This window comes from Psammomys obesus, unplaced genomic scaffold (genome assembly GCF_907164565.1).
Source record: "Psammomys obesus unplaced genomic scaffold, mPsaObe1.curated_primary_1811, whole genome shotgun sequence".
Taxonomy (NCBI): Eukaryota; Metazoa; Chordata; class Mammalia; order Rodentia; family Muridae; genus Psammomys; species Psammomys obesus.
The window spans coordinates 4,979,951-5,007,239 of record NW_026596079.1 but is presented as its reverse complement, the minus strand read 5'-3'; the positions used below and the strand labels follow the sequence as shown (position 1 = coordinate 5,007,239).

Below are 27,289 nucleotides of genomic sequence, written 5' to 3'. Positions count from 1 at the left end.
TATGTATGTATGTATGTATGTATGTATGTATGTATGTATGTATGTATAAAACAGTTACAAGGGATGTTTTAGAGATGCAAGTCCTGTGTGTTCAGTGTAATAAGTGAGGCCTCCACCTGGATTAACATGAACACTTTGAAAATTCCTAAAACTGAGATCAAGGGCAAGGGCAAGAGAGGTTATTCTTCCTAGATAAATTCTTGTGGAAATGCTGAGTCTATAGAATCACATATGGGCTACATCTAGGACGGCTGATAAATTACACAGTCTGTTAGATGTACATATTAAATCTAGCATATACATATTAAATAAACATAATATAGCCAAAATAAATTGAATAACAGTAATGATAACTGTCATTATAATCCATTGCTTTCTTTTAATTAATGTTGCTACAATAATCTTAGTAGTTCATAGTCTCATATTCCTTCACACTAAGATTGTATTTATAAGTCACAGGAGGCAAGCGGAAGGTCAAACAGGAGAGGATGAGAGCTGTCTTGCCTGTCATTTTCAATTTATAGAGTTCTCCTTCTCCCCCATCTCCTGCCCTGATACCCTCCTTATCATTCCCTCCTTTTCCTTCTCTTTTTTCTGTTCCTCATTCTCTTTCTCCTTCTTTCCCCACCTCTTCTCCTTGTTCAGCCCCTCCTTTTACTCCATCTCATCCTTTAAAATGACCTATAGCATTGACCTTATTTGGTGTCTTTTATTTCTTTAGGTGTTGGCTTTCATGTCTAACAGAAATAGCTCTTAGAATAATTCTACTTTAGCTTACTAATGGTCAGAAGTGGAGGAATTTCACCTCTGTTACAAATTTCCATGTGTGTCTTTAAGTAAAAAAAAAAATCAGTTTAAGCAAGAGTAAAGGACAACAGTTAAATACAATGGAATCCTGTGGAATCATGGAAGCACAACTAAATAGCTCTCTTAGTAGCAGGGAAGAGGCAGCAACTTTGAGTGTGCTAAAACTCACTGTAGATAGGAGGGAGTGATGGCACCTCTGCATATTTTGTACCCTTGGAGATCCAAGGTTTAGGTTTGGCCTCACGCTGCCTTCAAACGATTTTCCTGTAGACTTCAGTGGCTTTATTTGGCGGTCTTTATATCACAGGAGCAAAAATTCAAACCCAGAATTCATTCCTTTTTTTTTTCCTCCTTGCTATGATCTTAGTATTCCCTGAATGAGCAAGCTCTGTCCTGGAATCAGTTGTCTTTTTCCTAACTGGGCACCAGTATTCTGACCTTTTCCCTCATCTCATCTGATTCCAGGTGGCTAGATAGATATCAACCCCACAGCCTTTTCCATAGAGACCACAGTACTTGAGAGTTTAGCTCATCTCTGCTGTTTCCCTACCTCAAATGCTGTACTTACTAGTAAGTGCATGAGTCATTTGCAGGCATGAGTCATTCTAGATAAAGCAGTCACATTTCAGAAGTGAAGAGATTAATATGTCTCATATGTGTATGCAAGAATAATTTATCCAATATTGTTTCTGCAGAAACACAAATGGAAAAATTATTTTGTAAGGATTTCTGCATTCCAGTCCTTTTAGTCTATCTAGTTCATGATGCAGCACATAGACAGATTTCAGCACAGTTTGGTAAATTCTGTAACAATCTGACACACACGTGCTATTGTAGCTCAGACAGAGACACTCATGCCATTCTGGGGAAAGCAAGAAAAGTGTCCAGGACAGTCATTCTACTGTTTAACAGAAATAGGTAGGCCCTGAAAAAAGTAAGAAAATTCTAATCACATAGGTATGTATGAGCCCATATGGTACAAAGGAAAGTCTCTGCGGGAGTGAAAAACCAAACCAATGTCCTAGTAGAATGAAGTGTGTTTGGGATACGTTGACGATGAACTGAGGTTAACTTTAGAGGAATGAACAACACACTGGTTTCTATTATTTGGTCTGATGAAAAACACAAGTTGTTCCCCCTCAAATTAGCCGTAGTGGGAATGGAGTGGAGGGTACCTCCAGAAGCAGAAAGAAATAAGCTGAGAAGCTATTGTGTTTTCCAATAAGAAGCAATTAGAACGGCACTCAGGCTGTGGAGGAAGAAGAAGAGGTGTGAAAACAAACATAAGGTATGTTAGTAGGAATAAATCCCTTAGAGGAGAGAGAAAATGGATTGGAGATGGTTCCTGGCAAAGCAGTTAATAAACCACTTAGGGAAAAATTCAGGACCCAAGATGTCCCCAGCTGCCCAGATCTCTAGTCTTGCAGCCCCAACCCAAATCTTTATGTAATAGGTCTTTAGACAGGTATTCCTCGATGATGGATTTTTTTTTTCTATCTGTAAAATAGAAAAAATACTAATAGCTTCCCAGAAGAGTGCTAGAGTACAATAAATCAGAATATGCCTCCATCTGCTTAACATGGTAGAGGTCAGAAGACAATAAAGATTCAATACTATGCTTTAGCTAATTCTATGCTTTATATAAAGACAATCCTCAGCAAGTCATCCCAGTGTCATGATTTCAGACTGTCAGTGTATGAAGAAAGTGTTATGTCCGAGTGTATGCAAATACTTTGGGACCAAGAGAACACTATTAGAACCCAAGTCATATGTCATCCTTGCTAAAGCATTAAGGTTAATTTGCATAATTTTCAACTGATGCTCTTTGATAAGTTACCTAAACAACCATTCTCACCTAGTCTCCTTTTTAAGAATAACTCAGGCACCAAAAACCGTGGTGAGTGAAATTTAGAAAAATTCTCCAGAGCCCCAGAAAACTTTCTCATAGCTTGGAGAAAACATTGATTTGTGTGAGAGTTCACTTGGGAAAGAGAATGAGATCAATATTGAACATGACTCTCCAAATTACCCTGGAATTCAAGGAGGCAGGGGTAATTCTTAGCAGTGAGGAATGAGGCCACTCTCAAGTAATAAATCCTGGAGCAGACTGTAAAACTGAATGACACAGTTAACATACTCCAATATCTGTCCCTATAGACAAGAAGACAGTATTGGGAATGATCTAAATGCATGGATCCGAGAGGGTCACACTTCATGCCTACTCTAGAAATAGGTGGTCTTGGGTGCAAAGGTGGCCATGAGGTGCTTGATATCAATTAAACTAGATGACTTGGAGGGATCTTTTATGAACAAAGCATAATATGCATAGATGTTCAAATATCACAGTGAAACATTATTGTGTATGCTAACTGTGGTGGTTTGATAAGAGTGCCCCATATATTCTCATATATTTGAATGCCAGGTCATCATGGAGTGGCGCTATTTGAGAAGGATCAGAAGGTATGGCCTTATTGGAGGAAGTGTATCACGGGAGGCGGGGAGGCTTTGAGGTTTTTTTTCCAAAAGCCCATGCGAGGCCCAGTTTTTTTTTTTTTTCCTCTGTCTCTCCTTGCAGACTAGGATATAGCTCTCAGCTACTGTTCCAACATCATGTGATGCTGACATCATGTTTGCTGTCATGCTCCCTGCCATGAAGATAATGAACTGACCCTCTAAACCTGTAAGCAAACAACCAATTAAATACTTTCCTTTATACAATTTGCTTTGGTCATTGTCACTCTTCACAGTAATAGAACAGTGACAAAGACACCAACTAAAAGTAATAATAAAAATAAATTTAGAATTCAGCTTAATTAAAACTAGCTAAAACCAAAATCTCCTAGGAAGTGGAAGGAGGCTATCCAGAGGGGGAACCATAAGGTGATGAGGTTTTGAACATAATAAACACTATATAAATATGTGAAAATTTCAGAATGTATTTATATATAATTACATCAATAAAAACAATTTCCGCAGTATAAATTAAAATGCTACAACAATCTCTATATAAAGTTATAGCTAACAAGATTTATAGTCATTGAAGGACAGGAGAAATTTAAGTAAGTGTTGACATATCTCATGAATGTAAGGCTTAGGATTTTCAGAGAGCCATTGCCATTTGCATATATGGTATTTATTGAACTATAGATAGCTGTGCATGTAGACAATTAGGAATATAATGAGAAGGACCTTCAGTCTACTTTGACATGAACATTTGCAGGAAGATGATCTTTGCACTAGGTAGAAAAGAAAGGGATTCAGGCAAAGCCTCTCTGGACAAACAGTACTTGCCCTGGAACCCAGAGTCTCATCAAGGAAAAGAAGAAATAATAACAATAAGGAATTATCTCATAGGTCGAGAAGCAAACACAGGGACTGCTGATTCTCATTTTTACAATATGGTAACAGGAAGCACAGCTGTTTCCAGTCTAAGATAAAGAGCTGGTGATGCTGTGGCTGTTCAGAAGTGAGAATCAGCTTTCCAAATTCTGATTCTCCCACAGACACCTTGACCTTGAGGTCCCTGCCATAAGAATGCTAAGATCACATAAACGATCCTTCCAGAAGAGAGTTACAGCCCTAATCATCTCATCAAGGATGAAGCTGAGGCATGTGCCACATAACTTAGTCTCTTCCTCAGGCTGGTGGACGTCCACCAGCTCCTTCTTATCACAGCTGTATGACCAGCAACAAGTCGCATAAATGCAGATTCCTGATGCATGGGATACTGGAACATATTTATAACCATGAAGTTGTTGTGAGGGCAAAATATGCCAACTATCACCACTGTGGTTGTCACTATGATCCCGAAAAACACACCCGCTAAGGTCAAAAATCTGGAAACCTGGTCTACAATCTACATTTACATAAAAAATAGCTAAGGCGGAAAATGTAATTCATGGAGAGTTTTACGTACATGTTTTCAGATAGTTATGCCTAGACAATAAAATATTAGTTCAAAGAGCCTTTGGCCTAAAAGCTGGCAGGGCCATGTTGCAATTTTAACATTCCCTCTTTATATGGAATCTTTGTGTGCTCCCTTCCTCCTGAGGATATTAACGTGACCTTTCCTCCTACATGGACAATGCCAAAAGTATCAGCATTCTAAAAATCCACAGTCCCATCTTTCATAAAGTATGAAAGCAAAGGAGCCACATGGGAGATGAGAAGATGGATGCTGCTGTGAAACACCCATGAGAGAAATTCAGGAAGCTTGGGGATTTCCTTCTTAACAGCCTTTTAAACATAAGTAACTCAAATCCTGTACTAAATATTACCTCTCCATTTCAAATAGCGAGACTGGTAATGAAGACACACCTAACCTCTATATTAAGCATAATCGGCAGATTTTAATAAAGGAGTATTTAGTGTTCATGGTGACATAATAACTACTTCCAAATAAATGAGAAAAGAGACTTTGGGGAAAAATAAAACTGAATCCGGTAAGTGTAGTTCTTGAGTTAACAAATATCGTTTGCACAAATGAAAATATAATAATATCTTTGTTTCTAGTGCTTCTAATTATAGCTAACTAAAATTAATAAGAAAATTAAATACAGCAGAAGGAGAAATGGGAGAAAGGAGCTATGACTTATGCAATGTTTACTGTGTGTCAGACACTATAAGTCTATTAGCCATGACAGCACTCATGAAGATCTCACCAGGCTAGAAATGTGGTGGTTCACTGTCACACATTAGCTGTGTACATATACAAAAGGGGCAAGCAATTGAGCTTTGTGGAGGTCAGTGAGCATAGGAGCTCTTAGATAAAAAGGCTCCTTTTTCTCAGAGCCTTGGCTTTCTCATGTGTACACACATATTCATGGATCCTATAGGACCCAGATAAGCCAACCTTGAAGGCAGGTACCTGAAATGCCAGCACTCAGGTTTAGGAAAGGTGATTGCTGTGAGTTCAAGACCAGCTTACACTATAGTGGAAAACTTAATCTAGTCCTCACACACACAATAAAAAAAAATAAAAAAAAAAAAAAAACATCTTAAACAAGCAAACCAAAAAACTCAGAAGAGATGCTGTTTGCAAAAGCTGAGATCTGGGTAAGGCATGCAGTTTGATTAATAGTTATTCTTCCTAAATTTATCCTTTTTTTTCCTAGACGTTGAGTTTCTTGCCTTCTAAGGTATGAGGTTACTCTACAGAGACCTGGTTCAATGCTTCACTTTCCTACACACACACACACACACACACACACACACATACACACACACACACACACAAATCAGACCAGATCAAGCTCTCTGCTTAAGAAATTTCTTATTTTTTTACCAGGCACAGGCTGTACACCCTTTGAGAAAGTTAAATTGAAAGAAACTATGAGGGAAAGCACTTTAAAACTCCAAGAGTAAATGCAAGTTGAGATATTTTCCATACACTTGTAGGCAGAGATACATATCATGTACTTACTGACCAAGTTAACCCAGCACATGTGGACTCAGCAACTGCCAATAAAAATCACAGGGAGAGCACTAGCAATTTTGTCTCCATGGAAACGAAAGGTAATATCCCATCCCTGTTCCTAGATGGATGTTTTATTATTTCAGTCTTTGAAAACCAATTTTTCACGGTGATAGAAACTATCAAATATAGTCAATTATTCATAACAATGGAGATAGAAAGCATGGGTCTTCAATGTTTCTTTGGCCCTGCTGATTTTTTAGGGAGGAAAGAGGACACTGGTGAGGGGAATGGCTGACCGTATATCACAATTTCAGTTGTGCTAACATTGTTCAGCCGGGAACCTGGCCCTCATAGCTTTCATCAGAGTTGACTTCCTGACTTCAATCATTTAACAGAAGTTCAGTTGGTACCAGTGCCCAGAACCTTAATGAACTCAGCAATCACTCAATGCAGCCAGGAAATATTGTAGATATCGTAAACTGTACATGCTGGGATGGGATTGCAAACATACCAAAGAAATGAAGTTTAAGACCCAAGATCAAAAAGCCAGGTGTGGTGGGTCACGCCTTTAATCCAGCACTCAGGGAGGCAGAGATAGGCCAATCGCTCTGAATTTGACGTTAGCCTTGTCTACAACAGCCTACAACAGTCAAGACTACAACAGAGAATCCTTGTCTTCAAAACAAAACAGACACAGATTAAAAAACAAAATAAAACAACAACAACAAAAAAAAAAAACTGACAACAAATCTTGGGAAGGATGTGAATGAGAGGGGGACCCTCCTTTACTGTTGGTAGTATGGGAGCCGGTGCATCTAATCTAAACCAATGTGCAGAATTTTTCAAAACTCTAAAAGTGAAGGGTCAGTGTGAGATTCCTTTCTAAGGTATGTGACCTCAGGATCCCTGAGAGCTTGTTGTCTTTCCAGTACACCCCATTATGTCCTTCCTTCTGAGTGGACCTTAAGTCTAATTAGGCAGTTGTCGGTTGCCACAAACCCGTGAGTGACACTTATTTCGCCCTTATGCATTTATTTCATGCTGATCATTGTGGTTCACAGCTGTTGCAGCTCTGTAGGACAGTTTAATTTCTCCCTCCCTTAGCAGCTTCTTTTCTGGAACCATGGAAGCCAGATGACAGGAAAGAGGCTTCTGGGTCAGGCCAGCTACAGTCATCCCAGCCATGTATTTTCAGGATGTGTTGTCATCAGCAATAAGGTCCAACCCTCTACCCCTGAGAGGCAACCAAGTGCTCCATCAGTAGTCTATATTGTTTGGGGAGTCAATTGGGCTATCGCGACCGACCATCCGAAAGGGGATTTCGCATGCTTGGTACTGGGGGTTTTGTTAGTCTACGCTCCTTGTGAGGAACACTGTCAGCGCAAGTGGCTCGCGCATACAATTCCTTTGTGCATTCTAACTCGTATCATTCTACCCACAAGTAAATGTACCACCACCCTTCATCAAAGAATCCCCTCTTTCAGGCAAATGGCGACCATCACAGAAGACTGTTGGATACAATTCAGAGAACAACATATTGAGGTTGGGCAGCCCAACCTCAATAGGCACACCTCCATTACAGCTCCTCTCTCTATGTCTCAGGGAACATTGCAGAAGAAGAGGAAGGAAGAGTGTAAGAGCCATAACACCAGAAAGCCATCTGTGAAACAGTCTCTTCTAAAAACGGCTACACAAACAAGACTGGAATATTGCTAATGTCCGCAGACATGCTAATGTAAAAGTGGAAAGGTTTTGCCAGGGCCCCACACTTAAGAAAAGAACAACAGACAACTAAGGACTCCTGGGAGAAAGATATAAACCTCTTTCAGGGCCAAAAAATATGGGTTGTGGGTTGTCCAATGCAGAATGGTTAGACTTGAAACTACACACATACAAATAATAAAACCAACTAGGCAGGCTGTATTGATATATTTTGCACACACACAATAATAATAGTCATTATTATTATTTGGTGGTTACTATTATTATTAATTAATGATATTATAACTACCATTTTAAAAGAGAGGCTATCAACTTGAGAGTGGAGAGGGAAGATGGGAGTGGATGGAGGAAGGGTACCTAAGGGCCTGGAGGGAGGAAAGGTGGTGTAAAAAGAGTTGTAATTCTCACTATTTCCCTGGGGAGTGGCATGCATGCAAAAAGGAGAGGGAGGGTGGGATCAGGAGGGGAGGAGGGAGGGGCTTATGGGGGGATACAAAATGAATAAAGTGTAAGTAATAAAAAAAAGAGTTGTAATTCTATATCACTTAAGAACACCTTTTTTTTTAAGTTAAAAGACTATATGGCATAGTACCACTCATTTGCATGTGCCCAAAGGACTCAACAGTCAGTCTACTCTACAGATACCTACTCGCCATATATATTGCTACCTGATTCACAATTGCTATGAAATGAAAACAACTTAAATGTCCCTCAATGGATAATGAAAAGTTGTGCTGATACACAACAGAATAGTATTAACTTGCAAAGATAAATGAAATTTGTAGGTATACAAATGGAATTTACTGACTGAGGTAACCTAGACTCAGAAAACAAATGCCACGTGTTCTCTCTTATTTGTGGATGCTAGATCTTTAGATGGGAGAATTCAAGCTGAAATAACCATATACACCCGTAAAGTTAAAAAGGAACCATGGGACAAGAGGAGGAGTGCCAGAGAAGGGGGCAGTAGGGCACAGGTGCTACTATGCCCAAATAAGAGAAATGGAAAGGTATGCTTTATCTGAGGATCTGGGAGGGAAGGCCATCCAGAAGGAGAGGGATAAAGGAACATTAAAGATGCCTGAAAAGCCACAGGGAGACATTATTTTACACCTATTTAAACATACATATATAAATTATATAAGTGTACGTGTAATATCCACTGGCACTTTCCTGCAATGCACATGCATGCACATGTACAAACACACACACACACACACACACACAGATGCACACAGAGTGACTGTGTGTGTGAGAGGTGCATCTGTGTGTGTGAGAGAGAGGTTAAATATGTGGGTTAAGGCAATCCGAAAAGAATAGTCTCAGCCATTCTCACTTTAATGTTAATCCCGTTTGTTAAATCAAGCTCCCTCAGTGGGGAGCTAGCCTATAATCTATAATCGTGCTCTTGTGAACTGCTACAGAAATTTTTCAAACCTACTTCACTGCAGCTGCTTTCCCTCTATTGTAGCCATCCCTCTGTCTGCCTCTACTCTGCTTTAATTATTCTTTTTTTGTGTTTCGCCCCTAGCCATCATTCTGCTTTTTTATGGAATCGCTGCAACAGCTTCCATCCTTGCCTCTGCCCTAAACTGTAGTCACCACCAATCAGTCTTCTGAAGTATGATAATAAAGAGTATCTTGTGAGTCCCTTGATTGTACTCTGTTTATGACCAATCTGTGCTAAATCTGGCTCACACAGCCCCAAACCATTAGGCTGTGGTGGAAGAGCAGAGGCTGGGGACACTACATGAAGAATAAAATATAAAAGAAAGCAGTAGGTAGACAAAACCTGAAAGGCCCTCTCCACCTGGGCTGCAGTTATCAAACAGAGCATGCTCAAGAGAAGCCCGGATATACCAAGTCAGGTACTCAGTACATGCCCTGTAAAGCACTAAGCCATTCCAAGCTCGGTGCTTCTGAACACTTACTTTTCCCTTGGCTCACTACCCTACCCCATTCTCCTGGGTATTTTTCTGTTATTAATAAATTGCCCCCATTTCTATTTCCATCCAGGTGTCCCTGATCCAAATATATGCTGTAGGACACAAGAGCCTGGACATATCAGCAGGCTCAGATATGTGCCTATAACAGGGCCACTCATGACATCCCCAACCCTATGACTGCCACACTGGCCTTCTCAGGGTTTCCAAATGAAGCATTAAATGTAAGCACTGTCCAGCTGAAGACACACCATGTGACTGTCGAGCAAACATGCAGGTTTATTCATAGTAATGAGGAGCGGCCTAATTGAGGCACACCTGTTGCCAACTGCTCAGTCCTAAACAGTGAATGTGAGAGCATGGTCTGAGCTGGGGCCTGTGGGTATGGGTGGGAGAAAGGTGAGTCTAAATGCAGAGGAGGTAAGATGTCCCCACAGTTCAACAGCATTAATACTCCAGCTGGTCTGCTTCAGTCATTAGATATCTAGCCCCCTCCAGTCAGATGATGTGAATAACTGCTGAGCCAGGGGATTTCTGTGAACAGGTAGACAGGTCAGTGGTATTACCATTTCACTGCCTTGGGATTGTCACCAAGACCGTATATGCAGAGGTTGCTAAGTGATGGGACATGCTTTACCATCACAAGTTGCACACAAGCCTCATCACAAGCAGATTCCATCCACCCCATAGAGAGACAGAGGCTTAAAGCAGGGATGGGACTGGGACAAACACCTATACGTAATCCACAGGAGAAATTCTCCAGTTGCCCATTCTGGAGATAGATCACTCCATGTCTATTGCACTTGCTAATAGCCTTGTTGATTTTTCGCCTTGCATTCATACAGCACCTTCTTGCTAAATGTCTACCATGTTTCAAGAGATATGCTGGGCACCCTTAAGAGGATGGGCAACTCTGGAAGGTCTGTGAGAGTGATATTTCCTCCCTGTGACTTGTGATCAGGAGGCAGCCATGTGAAATGAGGGTTGTCTCCAATAACGGGAGTATGACATGTAAATCAGCACCTTATAGTCAGGATGCAAAGCCTGTTATCACAGATGTACATGCTCCTTTAGAAATGGACTAAGGAATAGTGTAATGGAGTTAAGTATTTAACTCAACTGCAGACTCACACATGACCCTAGCCCATACTACACACAGCAACTTGATATTTTTTCTGTAAGATTTTATTAACTCAGTCAGTCATTTAAATGAGAAAAATTGTCAACTATCTCACATCAATCGGAGAAACACAGCAGAGGTTGTCAATATAATTCAAACAAGACAGAAACCTACCACAGAGGGCTTCTGAAAGACTACCCAGCAGTGTATCAAAGCAGATGCTGAGACTCATAACCAAACGTTGGGCAGAGTGCAGGGAATCATATGAAAAAAGGGAGAGATAGTAAGCCCTGGAGAGGACAGGAACTTCACAAGGAGAGCAACAGAACCAAAATATCTGGGCACAGGGATCTTTTCTGAAACTGATACTCCAACCAAGGACCATGTATGGATATAACCTAGAACCCCTGCTCTGATGTAGCCCATGGCAGCTCAGCTCAGTATCCAAGTGAGATCCCTAGTAATGGGCACAGGGACTGTCTCTGACATGAACTCAGTGGCTGGCTCTTTGACCACCTCCACCCCCTTGCCAGGCCACAGAGGAGGAAGCAGCTTTGCCAGGCCACAGAGGAGGATAATGCAGCCAGTCCTGATGAGACCTGATAGGCCAGGGTCAGACGGAAAGGGAGGAACACCACCAGTATCAGTGGATGTGGAGCCTTGTGTGGGAGGAGATGAGGGAGGGGGTGGAATTGGGAGGGAATGAGGGAGGGGGCTACAGCTGGGATACAAAGTAATAAACTATAAGCAATATAAAATAAAATAAAAATGAAAGAATATTTTGAAGTGTATTACCTTTTAAGCTATAAATGACATTTTTAATAAACATGTTTTGGTGGGTTTTTTTTTTTTTCTGGTCTTTCTGATCCTGACATTTTTCTTACACTTTTTAAGATTCAAGTGAGAATACTTAATATGAGATTCCTCCCCCCACCTCATTTTAACAAAACTGTAAACACACAGAACAGGACGGAATGCAGGGCAGGGCTGTGCAACAGCTTTCAAGAGACCTCTCTCGTCACATAAAATCAAAACTCCCAACCCCTTTCTTTCCCCACATTCCTGGTGACTAATACTCTCCCATTATTTCCTATGTGATGATCTGTAGAAATTTCACATAGTGCGTTTTTTTCCTGTGACTGAGTTAAGTCCTAAAACATAATCCTAAAAGACACTAAGAACCCTGAATAGCCAAAGCAAATGTGAGAAAAGAATAAAGGGGGAAGTTTTGTAGCTGTTGATTTCAGGATACAGAGTGGAATTACAATGATTAACATGGTAAGTTACAAATATAGAGACTGGCATGTAAACTAACTGAACAAAACAGCGAGCCCACCCGAAAGCATTAAATACAGTAAGCATGTTGTTGTTGTTTTTCTTCAAAGAATTCATAACACCGTAATAAACCTTTAAAACAGAAAAAAAATCTCAGCAATAAATAGACTGTATCACTGAATAGTGCCAAGGCTGCACAGTGGGGCAAGGATAGTTGTTCACATGAAAGTGTTAGAAAACTGTACATCCATACATAAAAGAATACTGAACTCACTCTTTACCACATACACTGTAATCATCTTAAGTGTATTGAAGAATGTAAAGTCAGACCAGAAACTCTAAGAGCCTTGGAGAACATGTCTAGGGAGACTTGAGGACATTTATATTGGCTGCACAACAGCCAAAAGAAGAGAGACAAGTACGGCTGTGTCAACGAAGGCACCTGTCCTGCAAAGGGACAGGCCATGCAAACACAATGGAAGAAATAGAAGAAACATTCTCAACTGTGATCGGATGAAGAGCTAATATCCAACATGCATAAGGAACTCCTACAATGAAACAAAACCCCAAACCAAATATTAAACATAAGCATGTTTACAAATTGGCAAATTGCTTAAATGGACATTCCTCCAAGGGAGATGTAGGAGGGACCAAGGAGCATATGAAAATGGTTCAGTGCTAGTAAAAATCTTCAGTGAAATGCAGATCAAAACTACAACAAGATAACAGCTCAACAAATCATCTCTGAAAAAAATGTCACTAGAAGCCAGGTACACATGGGTATATAGAGAGGTGAGACCTTCACAGGGAAACTGTGACAATGGAAGACATATAGATATATATATTTTCTGGCAGTCCATTCACCTGGTGTCACAGGGTAGCTGGGAAATGATATGATGCTCATTGGGTTAAAGCTTTAGCTTAGTCCCTGCCCAACTGTATGATGGTAGTAGAAGTAGGACAAGGTGCTTATCTTAACTTCTTTCTGTCTCAATGTCTCCATCTCTAACATGAAATGTAAGTTGGCCATTCCATATGTTGACTCATCTGAGGCATCTGTGCCTTTCTTTCCTGGGTACCATAAGGTAGAGCAGATGACCATAGGTGTGAACTAAAATGACCAGCATCACACTTCTAGTGAAAGGGACCTAGTGGTGGTCATCTGGCAGTGATGGTGTGTGTGTGTGTGTTTACACATGTGTGTGCATATATGGAAGCCATAAATCAACCTATTTCTTTCTCTATCAACTAAAGTATGTCTCAACTGTATCAACTGTTTGTGGCAGTGACAGGAATGCAACAGTAAACATGGCAGAGAAGCCCTGAAGGAGTTCTCCTGCAAGATTCAGTTTTCTTTCTGTGTGCAGGGAAAAAGATCTAGAGAGGGCAAGTGGCAGGTTCAAGGTCACACAGTAACTTAATACTGAAGCCAAAAGCAGAACTCTTCAATATCCCACCTGCAAAAACATAGCATAATTGTGGAACTGACATTGATTTAATAATGTACACTATATATATATGTATATCACATATATATCATATCATATCATATCATATCATATCATATCAGCAGAGGCTTTTCTTAGGGAATTTTCTGCTGTACTCTGCTCCAGACCATTACAGTGTTGCACCATTTTGTCTGTTTAGAATCCAGTGAGGCTCTGCTAATAGTAACCACTCCCAAGGTGAATGCTATCTCAAAAAAGCTGAATAACTTCTCCATTGCAAATATAATTTGTAACATGACCACACAAAATCTCAGGCCACGGCTCTAAGTACAAAGTTCAAATTTCAAAGTTGCTGCAGGAGAGAATTGAGTCACAGGACACAGGGATCTGAGAAACAGGGCAGATCCAACTGCATTATCATCCTTTACCTTCCTGGAATGCTGTTTGCTCAAAAAAGCTCATTTTGCCAGTGAATCTCCAGTTTTTTTACAGCCCTCTGCCAAGAAGGGCTTACTGGGAGAGGCACGTGTACTCTGATACATCCAGCTGATGCATCAGCCCATTCGGATTCTGGTACTCTGCTAATGCTCTGGGCTTCTTTAGATTTGGATGCAAAGCTCTCAAGGGGATGTGGAACTGAGATTGGATTCTCTGCTTGGCAGCCTTGACTGGTGGGAAGGTACAGGGTGGGCACACAGCCCTGACTCCACATAACTGGATGGAACCCAAATGGAAAACATACAGAAAAAGAACCAAGCCCCGAAAACAACTCACTAAGCCAAGTTTCAAGAGCAAGCCCAGTGCCAATACTCACAAGTCAGCCCTTCTCTCTGAACATAGGAAAGATGGTCACATTTAATTTGACACCGAGCCAAGAAAAATAGGAAAATAAACAATCAAGTCCCACAATATTGCATCATCTTCCTGCCAGGAAGAGTTATATAAAACATATGAATCTCTGATGTCTTCCTGAAAGACAGCAGCCATTTCACAACTGGGCAAACTGAGTTTCTATAAGCACCAGCTTCCCCATGTTGTAAGGAGTCACAGAAGGTGACACATTACAACAGTATCAAGCAGTGTGCTAGGTCAAGTTTAAAAGTCCAGTGGTCTAGAATGTTTTATGGTACTCATGACCCTACCCTGTGCTGGTTCTGGGGTCTTTGCAATTTCCCAACATGGCCCAGCACACTGTGGCTCCTTCTCTCTTTAAAAAAAAAAAAATTTATTTTTATTCATTTTACATCTTGCTTGTAGCCCCATCCATCTTTGCCTCCCAGTCCCATTCTCCTTGCTTTACCCCTCTCCTATTCCTCAGAAAAGGGGACCCCCCTTCCCATCCACCCCATCTCATCAAGTTGCATTAGGATTGAGTATGTCCTCTTCCCTTGAGTATGTCCTTTTCTCTCTCCTCCCACTTTTCCACAAAACTCCCTACGCATAGTGCAATGTTTGGCTGTGAGTCTCTTGATCTGTTTTGAGTTGTTGCTGGGTAGAGCATCTCAGAGGACAAGTCAGATAGGCTCCTGTCTGCAAGCTTGGCTGAGCATCATTCATAGCATCAGGGGTTGGCACTCTTCCATATGGTAGGTCTTTGGTTGGGCCAGTCATTGTTTGGACATTCCCCTCAATCTCTGCTCTATCTTCTCTCTATCTTTATCCCTGCACATCTTATAGGCAGGGAAAATTTTGGGTCAAAGTTTTTGTGAGTCCTTCTTTACTTTCTATCTGCTACAGTGAGTAACCTCTCTCCCGAATCTCCAGCTGTGCAACTCTGCACCAGCATGGCATACACAGTTGTGTCAACCATCTATCCAACATATATGCCTTAAGCACTGGTTTTGTTGACCAGGTGACTTGTTAGGTCCTAGGGGATGAAGCTAAATGAGATGATGACTACTCTGAGCTATTCAGAGTGCCTGCATAGGGGAGCCACAGAGACTTAGAACATTTAGGAAATCAGAAAGCACCATCTCAGTAGTGATGGTACAAATGGTCCTGGTTGATGCAAATGTCCCTGAACAACAGAGCACCTCCCAAAGTCGATGGAGCCTTTGACCCTTTCACACACTTCACTGGCACCAGCTAAGGACCTCTGCACCGAAGCACCTTCTGTAAATGTTCTGAATTGGTCTGAGAATTACCAATGCCTCTGGCCATGTTCTCTTAAGAGGAGTCTGAGATGAAGGTTTTTAGGTGGTATGTCTATTGGGGAGACGACTCTTAAAACTACCACATAGTGCTGTGAGAGAGGCAGATCTTGGCACAGGGAAGATTGAACTGTGATGGGAAGCTGGACAGAGTGATTGTTCCTGTGTGGGAGTCAGCTGTCAATGTCTCAGCAGCAGGGGAATTAGCAGATAACTTGGGGACACGCCACACATCTCCTGTGGGATGAGGGGTCTGTTGTTGAACTTGAGGGTGGAGAGCCTTCTCTTCTGGCCACCCCCATGCTGAAACATAAATTTTGTGATGCATAGAGAGGTGGCCATGTTATGCTGGCAGACTCTTAGCTCTCCCCTCTCTCTCTCCCACTCATTTGAGGTTCTTGTGTAGGAAGGAAGCACACCGCTTCCGGGAAGCTTGGTGAGTGTCAGGGGTATTGAGGGTGTGTATTTATTCTGTTCTTATTGTTCTCTAAAGCCCGGCATGATATCAAGCTTTACTATACACTCAGTTCTCCATCTTTCCAAGGGAATTGTGGTTGTCTTTCCTTGGGGTCCTCAGAACCATGAAAACATATGACACAGAAGCTTAATCCAAAGAGAGACGTGACATTTGCAGCCAGATCTGGCTAGATCTCAAACTAGGGAAAATCCAGAAAAGGAAAGTATGTGTTTTATTGCATTTCCTGAATAGTCTGGCCAAAGAGCCTGCAGTACCAGAAGATGAGCAGGGCTGGCTAAGCACAGTCTTGTACATTGCTGCCACGTGTTTCACCGTGATAAATCTCTTGTATCTATTTGTCTGTGTCTTGGGGTATCCAGAAGTTTGGTTAATCACTGCTGTGGCTGTCAGTATGGGTGTCTTTACAAAGGATCTGCCTGAGTGAAAGAGATCTCCCTCCCAAAAGTGACAGGGCTGGTCCAATCCACTGGGTTCCTGAATACAACAAAGTGAAAAGTCGCTTCTCCTAAGTGACACTGTTACCCAGCTTCTGGACTTAGACTTGGCCTGGAACTCTGCCATTAGCTCTCCTGGGTCTCCAGCTTGCTGAATGCAGATCCCCAGCCTTTCATCCTCTAGAATCTTGTGAGTCATTACAACACAGGAGGAATCATTTTTGTTGGTTCTGTGTCTCTGGGCGACCCTGAGTAATACTGGCTGCTTTTTTCTGAAGACGACACTAACAAAGTGTCTCTTGTATTTAAGAGCAATACATGCAGTGATGAGAGAAGAGTAATAGCAGACATCTCTTGGGAAGAAGCGAAGGGAATGGAAAGGTAGACATGTTTATTTATTAACCACCAGGCACTAGGCTAAGACTTTTACATTTAGGACAACACTGATAGTATGTAATTGCGCGTGAAGTTAGTGGTTCTTAGTGATGCCACTCTAGATGTGGGATGACAGAAACACGGAAAGGGAGTAAGCAGAAGGTGGACCCAGGCTTTAAAAATGGGCATGACCTACTGACAACAGACATTCACTCTCACCACAGAGTGGGAAGGAAACATTCTCGCAATAGTGCCCCTGCTAGAGACCTCTCACCTCCAAAAGAAGAGAGACCATAAGACCATGAAAACTACAACTACTGCAGGGCTTGACACTCAGAATTTGTCTGAGAGACGATTAGTGAGAAGTGGAAAGCTGGATGGGCCTTGAAAGAAATGGCCAGATAGTGCCCTAAAGCAACATATGAATGAAGACAGAACCTCATAGAACAAATTCCTTGCAAGGTGAGAACTGCAGGATATGGGGGCATGGCCCCACTCGCATGTTACCTCTGAAGAAGTCGGCTTGCAGTATCCAGCTCCAAAGACCAAGTTTTCCAAAGAAATCATGGGCTGTTCTGGTCCTGTGTCTAGGCCGCCTTTCCCTAACCAGGAGCCTCTTCCTGGACGAGTGAAACTAGAAAGAAGTGGGAGGGGAAAACAGGAGACAAGTTATCTTGGGTTAACTAAGCCTCTGTGAGAGGGGTAGGCACTGCAATTGAGCACCCTGTGGCATAGATCTAGGGGGATTCCCGCAGGAGGGTGTGCGTGTTGTGCTATCAAGGCTGTCTGAGGGGTAGGTATGCTTGGATGATACACTTCAATAGTTGTACAGAAGGTTCCCTAATGCCTGTACGCCCATCAGCCGAAAGGTTGCTGAGGCCCCGTTCTAGGGAAATAACAATTCTGGGAAGCAGACAGGAACTCCTGACCAGAGTAAAAGGACCACTCCCAAGTTAATCATGCTTCTGCCCTCATGGAGTCATCTCCTGCCATGAGCTCCTTCTAACCTCAGTTCCCTCCCTGCTTCTGCTTACCTTCCTGGGGAAGACATTAAATAACATTCATCTCCTTAATCCATGCAGGAACCAAGCCCTATGTCCTAGTCTGTTATAATCAACAGAGCATTCCCTATATCCATCCCATGTGAGAACCTGTAATCTTTTCAACAGCAAATTATGCAGGTTTTTGTCCACTTCAGGTTGGTTATAAAGAACATCTGTAAGGTGTGTTGGCCATAATCAATGTCAAACTCAATTGGCAATGTGAAGAGGTCATATGATCATATCATATTTGAGGATATGGTCATTCTCTCTACCTTACACTTGGTGATTTCGTCTAATAATATATAAGCAAAACCTGCATATCCCCCAGTCACCCTTCTTTCAGATCTCATCTATTAAAATTGTACTAACTCAGATGAGATTGCATGTATTCAGAATGGTATGTGGGGTTGGGATGTCTTCTATATTATAACAGGAAAGCACACCCATGAAATCTCAAATATACAGTTGTCTAAAGAAGACATGCACAATGAGTACACCAGTTGCCATGGCATTTCACATGGGGGAAATTTCACAAGACCCTAATTCTAGGTGAAGAGCTACAGGCAACTGATCGCCTGCTGAGGGAGGAAAAGAATCAGTCTTCTGAAAGAACAAGCCACCTGATAGGTTATGCAATACCACATGGTCAGCGCTAAGCACACACACACACACACACACACACACACACACACACACACACACATATATATATATATATATATATATATATATATATATACATACATATATAAGCAATACTAAATGGACTCTGCAGGCTGTATTTATATACACACAGGTGTTGTGTGTGTATACAAATATATAATGTAATAATAATCAAAGAAGAAAAGGGCATAAGGTCATTAGTATGAGAGGGAGTAGAGAGGGCACAGGCAAAGTTGGAAAAAGGAGAGAGGGAATAAAAATATTCTACTCTCGTATGAAATTCTAAAGAAATTAAAATTCTAATTGTTCTTTTAAATTTATGATTTATACCACAAAACCCCTTTGCAGGTATCTTTTAACCTCCTAAAGAGACTAATAGTTTCTCATGGCAAAAAAAAAAAAATGTTCCCACCAAAAAATGTCCTCAGAGCCTCAGAGGTCATCATCTTTGTTCTAGTTGCTTGAGATTACTGGTGCACATTTCAGACAAGAAACTCATATTCCTGGTTGAAATGTTGACAGAGAAATAAAGTTAAGGTTATGTATCTAGTTAATTCATTTACTCAAATATTATTAGTCTTTAGCAACAAGCTACGGAGTGTGTGAGGTGTTGGAGTAGCAACATGTCAGCACACACAAGCCTAGAAAGGGATTCCAATGATGAGTCAACACGGGAATGCAATGGGGACAAACAGCAGCCAATAAGCAGAGAGGAGAGGTTTATGAAATGGTGTGGCACAGTGGACAGCCATGACGATGCAGCTAGCAGGAGTTACAAACTAGCGGCACCACCCACATGTTAGGGCCTGGGCTGTATTGAACCTCCTACTTCATCTCTAGACAGAAGGGTTAATAGTGCGCTTGAGCCGTGGGGCATCACAGAGACTCCTGACAGCAGCAGTAGCAAAAGCTAGTTTTCAGTGTAAGGCGTACCAAACAAGGATACTGAATAAAAGCTAGTTAGTAACTATTCTTGATAAGATAACTGATATCAAATTCACTGAGTCACTCACTGCGCATCGACACATGCAATGGCACATGGGATGCCAATTTTATGTAACCCCTTGGCTATAATTGTATTGGTATTGTAAGTAATCTAAGGATGATTTGAAGCATGCAGGAGTAGTATATACATGGGTAATAGGAAAACATATCATTTCGAATGAGTGTCTTGAGCTTCTGGTATTTTGGTAGCTGAGGGTTCCCTGCCTCAGTGAGGGACAATGGCATCATATAATACTAATACTACCTGAATTTGCTTTGTTCTGATTTGGTTTGGGTTTGTTTCTGTTGTTTTTTTGTTTGTTTTGCTTTGTTTTTGTTTTTGTTTATGAGACAGGGTTTTATTTCTGCCAGCTTGGTCAAGCTCCTGGCCCTCCTGCTCACCCACTTCCCGTGTGCTGAGATTGCAGGTGCGTACCACCACATCTGCCTTTGGACTTGTGTTGAACCAAGAGTTAAAGCAAGTTTACCATTCCGCCAGAAGGAGTTAGTAGAGACATTCCAGAGTTTAAAAAAACATGTGCATGTTTTTGATATACATTCATGGTTCATAACTCTTTCTCTAAGACATCTGCCAACAAAGAACTAAGATACTTGTTAGCTTTTATATGGAACAAAGCCTCTGAGTAAGACTCAGTTGCACTTATTTGACAATTAAAGACTCGGTTTTGGTTTGGTTTGTTTTTTTGTTTTTCTCAGTGAAGGTTAAGGGTCTTCTGAGGTTTCTGCTTCATCCTTGTTGGATCTAACGTGTTAAGAGAGTTTTTCTGAAAAGGCTGGTGCTTGCTCTATTTGACAGGTATTTCCCACTTAGAGGGTTCCCTTTGTTCCCAGCTACCATGCACCAAGACAAAAATTCTTGCAAAACCCAGAAAGTGGAAGGCGGTTCTATTTTTACCCCATCTGTGAAGTTTAACTCTCCAGCAGCTGTGTGTGCTCCCATCTGGAAGGCTGCTGCTGAAAAGCTTGCAGAGTATGCTATTTATCAGAAGGTTAAACTTTCTTCTGAGATACTCTGACTCCAAACCCGCAGCAAGATGGCATCAGAGCTCTTAGCACCACTAGAGCCAAAAGGTAACACCAGGTGCTAGGGACCTTTCGGACCTCTCACATGTCATCCTGCCTGAACTATTGGCCCTCCTGCCTAAGGGAGCTTTGAGGAGGATAAGACTTGATTTTTCTCAGGTACAAGCCTTCAGTGCCTCTGTATACTCAACTAATTTACGTTCAACCCCTCGATGCAACCTGCCTGCCATTTGTCAGGAGCTTATCAGTGCTAAATGGGTATCCCAGAATATGCTGGGTACTTTATAAAAGAAAATCTATTGGGTACATATATACCCAAGGGCTTCTTCCTATGTGCTGTCATCGAATATTTCAATATTTTCCTGCTGCAGACTGAAACTGAATCCCGCATGCTCAAGTGAACAGAGTGAGAAAGTAGGGACTCAGATTTGGCACTTGGGGCTTCCCCAGCCCTGAAACCATTTTTTTTTTTAGCACATACTCTACTCAGGCCTCCCCAGTACTTTGCACACCACTTGGTTTGGAAGCTAATCCACGTGGACGACTGACAGACTCTAGTCTCTTAGAGCCAAGGTCACACAATACATGCGTCTTAGAACTGTTTGTTTCCATGTTTCTAGAATTGCTTCAAGCACCTTTACATACACACGTACTCATCATGTGTGACAGTCTATATGATTTTGTTCTATATAGCCATAATCTCTGCTGCTTTATTGTCACAAAATTCTTCATTTTGTATGTAAATTTATGTGTCTATGTGGTGAAACAGATATTTAGAGATGTGAGATAAGCTATTCCGTGATCACCAAGGACGTTAGTGATGGAATTAAACAAAGAGATGTCCCTTACTCTCTGGGACCCCAAGCCCCATGAGACCAGTTCCTTTCCTATCTGAGTTGTTGTCTGGTCTCCAGCTGCTGTCTACATTGACCTCAGGGCACAGATGCTCTGTCTCACCCTTGGCACACAGATCCAACCCTGAGACATTCACTGAAGCAGTGTTTCCCGATCCAAGGGAGCCATCCAGATGGGGAATGTGCTTTGCAGGAGTTGCAGCTTCCCAAGGTTAGAGTTGCTTTCCATGTTTCTACATTATAACATCTTTCTAGCATTCTTATATAACACCCTATGTGACTCAACATACCCTTATCAGAGCTCTGTGAAGGAAAGGTCTGTTCCAAGGGCCCTGCATGTCCTTTGCGAACCCACTGTATATATCCTAATGCCTCTACTGGAGCACAGCAGGTCTGCCATACACACTCATTAGAAATGATGAGGGAAGAAAACATTGACCCCTGACCCATGTTCCTCCTTTCCCCCAATCTAGGACCTTTAGTCTAGGAGCTAGAAAGGCTTGGGGCAAGAGAACATTAGGTACAGAAGACCATGGACTATTTGACCTTGACATTCAGCTCCACACTAACACCTTTTGCTTACTGGCTCTCTGCACCTTTGAATTCCCCTTTCTCTCTGCTCTTTGCTATAGGTGCTGTTTTAACTCCTATGCAGACTTTTCCACTGCTAAGTGCTAGCACTTTTTCCATACTCCCTCCCTGAAATCCAGGGTTGCCTTTTAAGAATCATTTCACCTTGCCCATCAGCCAAACATTGCCTGTCTTTGGGCAATGCTTTTTGTCCTAGTTATTCAATATGTATCATCTTATCTACTGTCACTGAGAACCTGAACTGACTCTGTTGGTCAGTAGAGCAGGGAGCAAAACTGGGTCAAGGGATGAAGTCTCATCTTATGTGGAAGAGCAAATATCTCATTTTCTACTCTCAGACTCTAACAGAGATCAGAGCTTTTAGAGCATGGACATTGAAAGCAGTGAGGACTGTGCTTTTCTGACACACATACAAAATCTTAGAAGCTGTCTAGAACAGATATTGGGACAAATTCTCTTCCTCCGTGTTAAGGGAACTTACCCTAAATATCCCACTGCATGCATATGTAACTTTACTCACATGTTCTCAGTCTTTTAAAATTATCTACATGAACATATTCAGCCATTATGAGACACTATTGAATGGCCATGCACAGCCCACCTCAATAGTTTTCATGAGCTCTGTCCTTCCACTTTTACAATGAAGAAAACCTAAGTTCTCCGCTGCCCCTTAGAGATGCTTTAGTGTGAGTCAATGAAAGGCAAAGTCAAAGCATCTTAAAAACAAACCTATATTTGAGCAAACAGGGACTCTGAGAAGGAACAGATGTGGATCCCTGACATGCTAGTCTTGTCCTCTAAGATTCACTAAAACTTCACATGAATGGCCCTTGTTAATCACACACACTCAGCACACAAAAGACATAAATGTGTTAAAAGAACTTATAGGGAAGAAAAAAGATTTACGGGAGTTCAATAGAGAGAAAAAGGATTTGGGAGTAAGAATAATCAGAGTGAATCATATACACATATGAAGGTGCCAATGTATACATTATTTAAACTTAAATTGAATTTCAAGTAATAAAGAGATGGAAACCTGATATATAGAAAAAAAATCAAAGGAATTGAAAAAAAACAAAACAAAAAAGGCAAAACAACTTTATATAGATGTTGATGGTAATCACAATTTTACAGACAGAGACTATGTATCAGAAACATGAGGAGCATCTCAAGGCACTACTAGGTATATGTGAGGCCATGGAAGAACGGAATCCCTGAGGTGTGGGCTATAGTTTGTAAGCCATCCATCCCCGGAATCCCCCAAAGTCGTCTCGGATCTTGAGGCTCTCTCCTGCATGCTCCCACTTCTGTGGAACACGGTGAGACCCAAGCTTAAGTCTCCAACCAGGAACAAGCTGCTCTACTTTGTGCTGATCACCTTTGGCAAACTGTCTCTCAGAGATGCATGTAATGAGTGTTAGTGCTGCTTCTAACTCCATACCTGATCAGGGGCTGCTGCAGAGCCACCAGGGCAGCGTGGATGGTTACCGAGATCACTGAAAGGTGGAAGTAGTCGAACATGACAGGGACTTGGTGGTGCAGACCCCTCCGGGGATGGAAGTGCAGGCCAAGTGTGCGACTGCTGATCATCGGTGTCCCAGTCAAATCTCTCAGCCTGAAAGGCAAGGGAGTGAGCGCTTAGAGCACGGTTGGTTGGCCCTGTTTTCACTCAAGCAGATCTACTTTGTAGCTGCAACATCTTACACAGTCCTGCAATATTCTGCCTGGTTGAAAGATTTTTTTTTCCCTCAATTGGAAAATGAAGAATGAAGATTACGTGACAGCTCTGGGCCCCAGCTCTTTTGTCACTGCCGCTAAATCTGTACCTCTGGGATGGTGAAGATGACCAGATCTTTCCAGGGCTCCTCTCAGGAATGCAAGTCTCTTGTATCTTTTTGCCCTCTTTTCTTGCCCATGAGATGGGCATTGTTCTTAAAATGCTGCATGGATTCTTGTCAGTTTGCACTTTCTGGTGGATTACTAACACCCAAAGGCAGGAGCTATGACTAACTCATCTTTACAACTCTCGCATCTCACTGGTACAGGGCATGATGGAGAAGTTGATCAAGCCTATGCTTGTAATAATGACAACTGGCTGACTGAATGGTAAAAGGCTAAATGGTATCGAGAGCACATGCTGAAAGTCTAATGAGATTTAGGCAGTCACCCCTTTATTCTGTTCTAGCACTTTTTAATCAGTGCATATCCATTCTTAAAAGACAGGCCACAGACAGACAAACTCGGAAGTACCCTTTATTACAAAAAGGAAAGTTTTTTTCCCCCTAAACAAAAGTGCTGAGAAACAGTCCCTGTGGCTCTGCAGGTTGCAGGAAACCAGAGCTTGTGGAAAGCCACTTTGAGCATCTCCTGGGAGTGCAACATAGAAAATATCTCTTATTCCTCCATGGATTAGCAAGTAGAGAACAGGGAGGGAAAACAGAAAAAGCAGGCTCCCACTGGCATCCAAGGGGCTGTCTTTCCTTGTGCTCCTTGTTGCTTGTGTGCAAGGGAGCACCAGTTAGTGAACCCTTCGTGCCAAATGTAACTACATGTATGTTTTGACCAGGAAGAAACCTGATAAAGAGAGGAAGAGACTAGAACCATGGGTGTCAGCAAGCTGTTGTCCTTCAGGCTCACATTAATTTGGATGATAATGATCTCACTCTTGACTATTGATTGGATATTCTATTTTTCCCTGTAAGACACTCATAATGTGCTTACTAATTATATTCCACTCATAAAACATGTGAAATTTATATGAATTGTTTAACTTGTTCACAGTCACAAGAAAAACTGCCCTGCCAGACCAGGAGTTTCTGCCTCTTTTCTGTCTGAATTACTGTACAGTATTTGTGCATTTAGAGTATGTAAGCCCATTTAGACGTCAGCTCCTGGTAGTGAGAACAAGAATTTAGGCATAACCCAAGCCTCCTTCATAAGGAAAAATTAAAGTGAGAATTGATCACTGTTCTGTGATAGGAAATAGACAGCACCCATTCATGGAGACAAAGCCTACTTCCTAGGGAACCTCAGTGGAGAGAAGATACAGGTGAACTTTAATAGAATGCCTGAGGTTCTTATAAAGGACCTGAACAAACAAAATAAACAAACTACAGCAAAAGTTAGTATCTCACAGGAAGGGCAGCCCTCCTGGCAGAATTATTCTGCACACTTGCAAGGAATAAAATTAAGGCCAACCAAGAGAACCCATGGGAAGACACAGCATCCCATTAAGTATTAATGAATTTCCTATCTGCTGAGCTGTGCAGGCCCTGGGAAGGCTATGTGGAGATGAGTGTCCTGACCCTGTGCAAGCAGGTTCTGATGGACCCTTCCAAATCAAAAAGCATAGATAGGATAGTGCCCCAGAGCATGTAATACTGGCTTTTGGGACTGAATAAAGCTTTGGAAGAAACAGAGCTGTTCTGCGCGTTGTCCTATGTAGAGCACCCTTGGTTCACATCTACCACGTGCCATCATCACTGCTACCTCCAGTATCTATGAACAAAGCCAAGGGCCATCACTGCCAAACTAATTTATGAGAATGACCTCATTAGCTGGCCTAACTCTGATTAAACAGCAGCCCCCCACATACCTTTTTTCCCTTGTTTTCTACATGCTGCTAAGAAAGGAGGAAGAAAAAAAAAACCTACCTGACTTAAAAATGATTCACATCCTGATTTCTAACTTATAATTTATATTCGGAGGAAGCATAGGTATTTGTACATGTCCTAGTTGAAGAGTGCTGTCCCTAAGCTTCTATATTTCACATGTTTTACATGACCAGTTTCCTGTATCAGGCTCTCCCATGACTGCTCTTCTGCTGGCAAGAAAAACTATTTCAACTGCAGTATGTCATTAAAATTATTAGAAGACCTTGCCAGACAATAATTTGTGGGCTATGTTTGTGACTGACAGTATGGTTCTACAGCCAACCAGATATATGCACTGCGGAGCAATGGGTAGAAGTTTATGAAGCCAGTAGGCATAGGGTTCTCAGGCTGAGTGGTTGCTAGAGGGTGATTACAGAGATATCAGATTACAGGGGGGAGTCACAAGAACAGGAAACAGGGGCACTCAAGCCGAGGTGTAAATGGACTTTCTTTAGTATCCACCAGCGAGAGAGAAAGAAAGAAAAAGAAAAAAAATAGGGGTGTGTGTATGTGTGTGTGTGTGTGTGTGTGTGTGTGCTGAGAACATTCTACACTAAGAAGACCTTATTTTAAAAAGAGGCATGGAAAGAAGCCTTATGTGAGATATGAGATTAAAGAGGTTTTGTCCTACCTTTTCATACCTAGGAGAAATATTGTTTATTTAATTCCTGAAAGAATATAGGAAGACTAAGAAGCAAATAGGGCAGCCCAAGGTAAAGGAAAGAGGCCATGAACCAAGCTTGAAGAAAGCAGTTAAAAAGGAAGGAAACTGTTCCCTGCTTATTTTCTCAGCAAGTTTTACATAAATAGATCTTCAGTTCTCAAAGTGGTGAGAACAATAGCAAATGTTCAGTAAAGACACAGGGAATAATGCAGCAAGAATGGTTTGAAAGGGATTTTGATTGTCTATCCTCATGGAGACATTATTTAAATCCCCCAAATCAGTACCATATAGAAAAAAAAATGCTTTTAGTAGAAGATACCCATTAATAAGGCAAAAAGTTAGCAGTTTTCTGTGTGCAGAACCTAAACAATCTGACTCCACATAAATGAGCTTTTCCTGGCTCTGGCAGACATGTTGTGATGGCTAATCTTGGCTGACAATTTAACAGCATCTAGAAAGATACTAATAATAATCAGCTAATACCCAATCTACAGGGCATGCCTGCGAGGGCTTTTCTTGATCAGTTTATTTGCATCAGGAAGACTGGAACTGCCAAGGGACATCACAAGTTACCAGTAACTGGTTGAGCCAGAGAAACTATGAGCACTTTGTCTTTGAGGAAGCC

General features: G+C 41.6%; 1 protein-coding gene across 1 annotated transcript in view; it reads right to left on the bottom strand.

The window, feature by feature from the left end:
- Window positions 1-27,289, bottom strand: part of Fam135b (family with sequence similarity 135 member B) — a 175,987-nt gene that overhangs the window by 65,527 nt on the left and 83,171 nt on the right. Inside the window, exons 5-6 of the mRNA XM_055626711.1 lie at window positions 23,789-23,962; window positions 17,676-17,802 (exon numbers count right to left, since the gene is read on the bottom strand). Coding sequence (XP_055482686.1) covers window positions 17,676-17,802; window positions 23,789-23,962 — 301 coding nt within the window. The remainder of the gene's footprint in view (window positions 1-17,675; window positions 17,803-23,788; window positions 23,963-27,289) is intronic.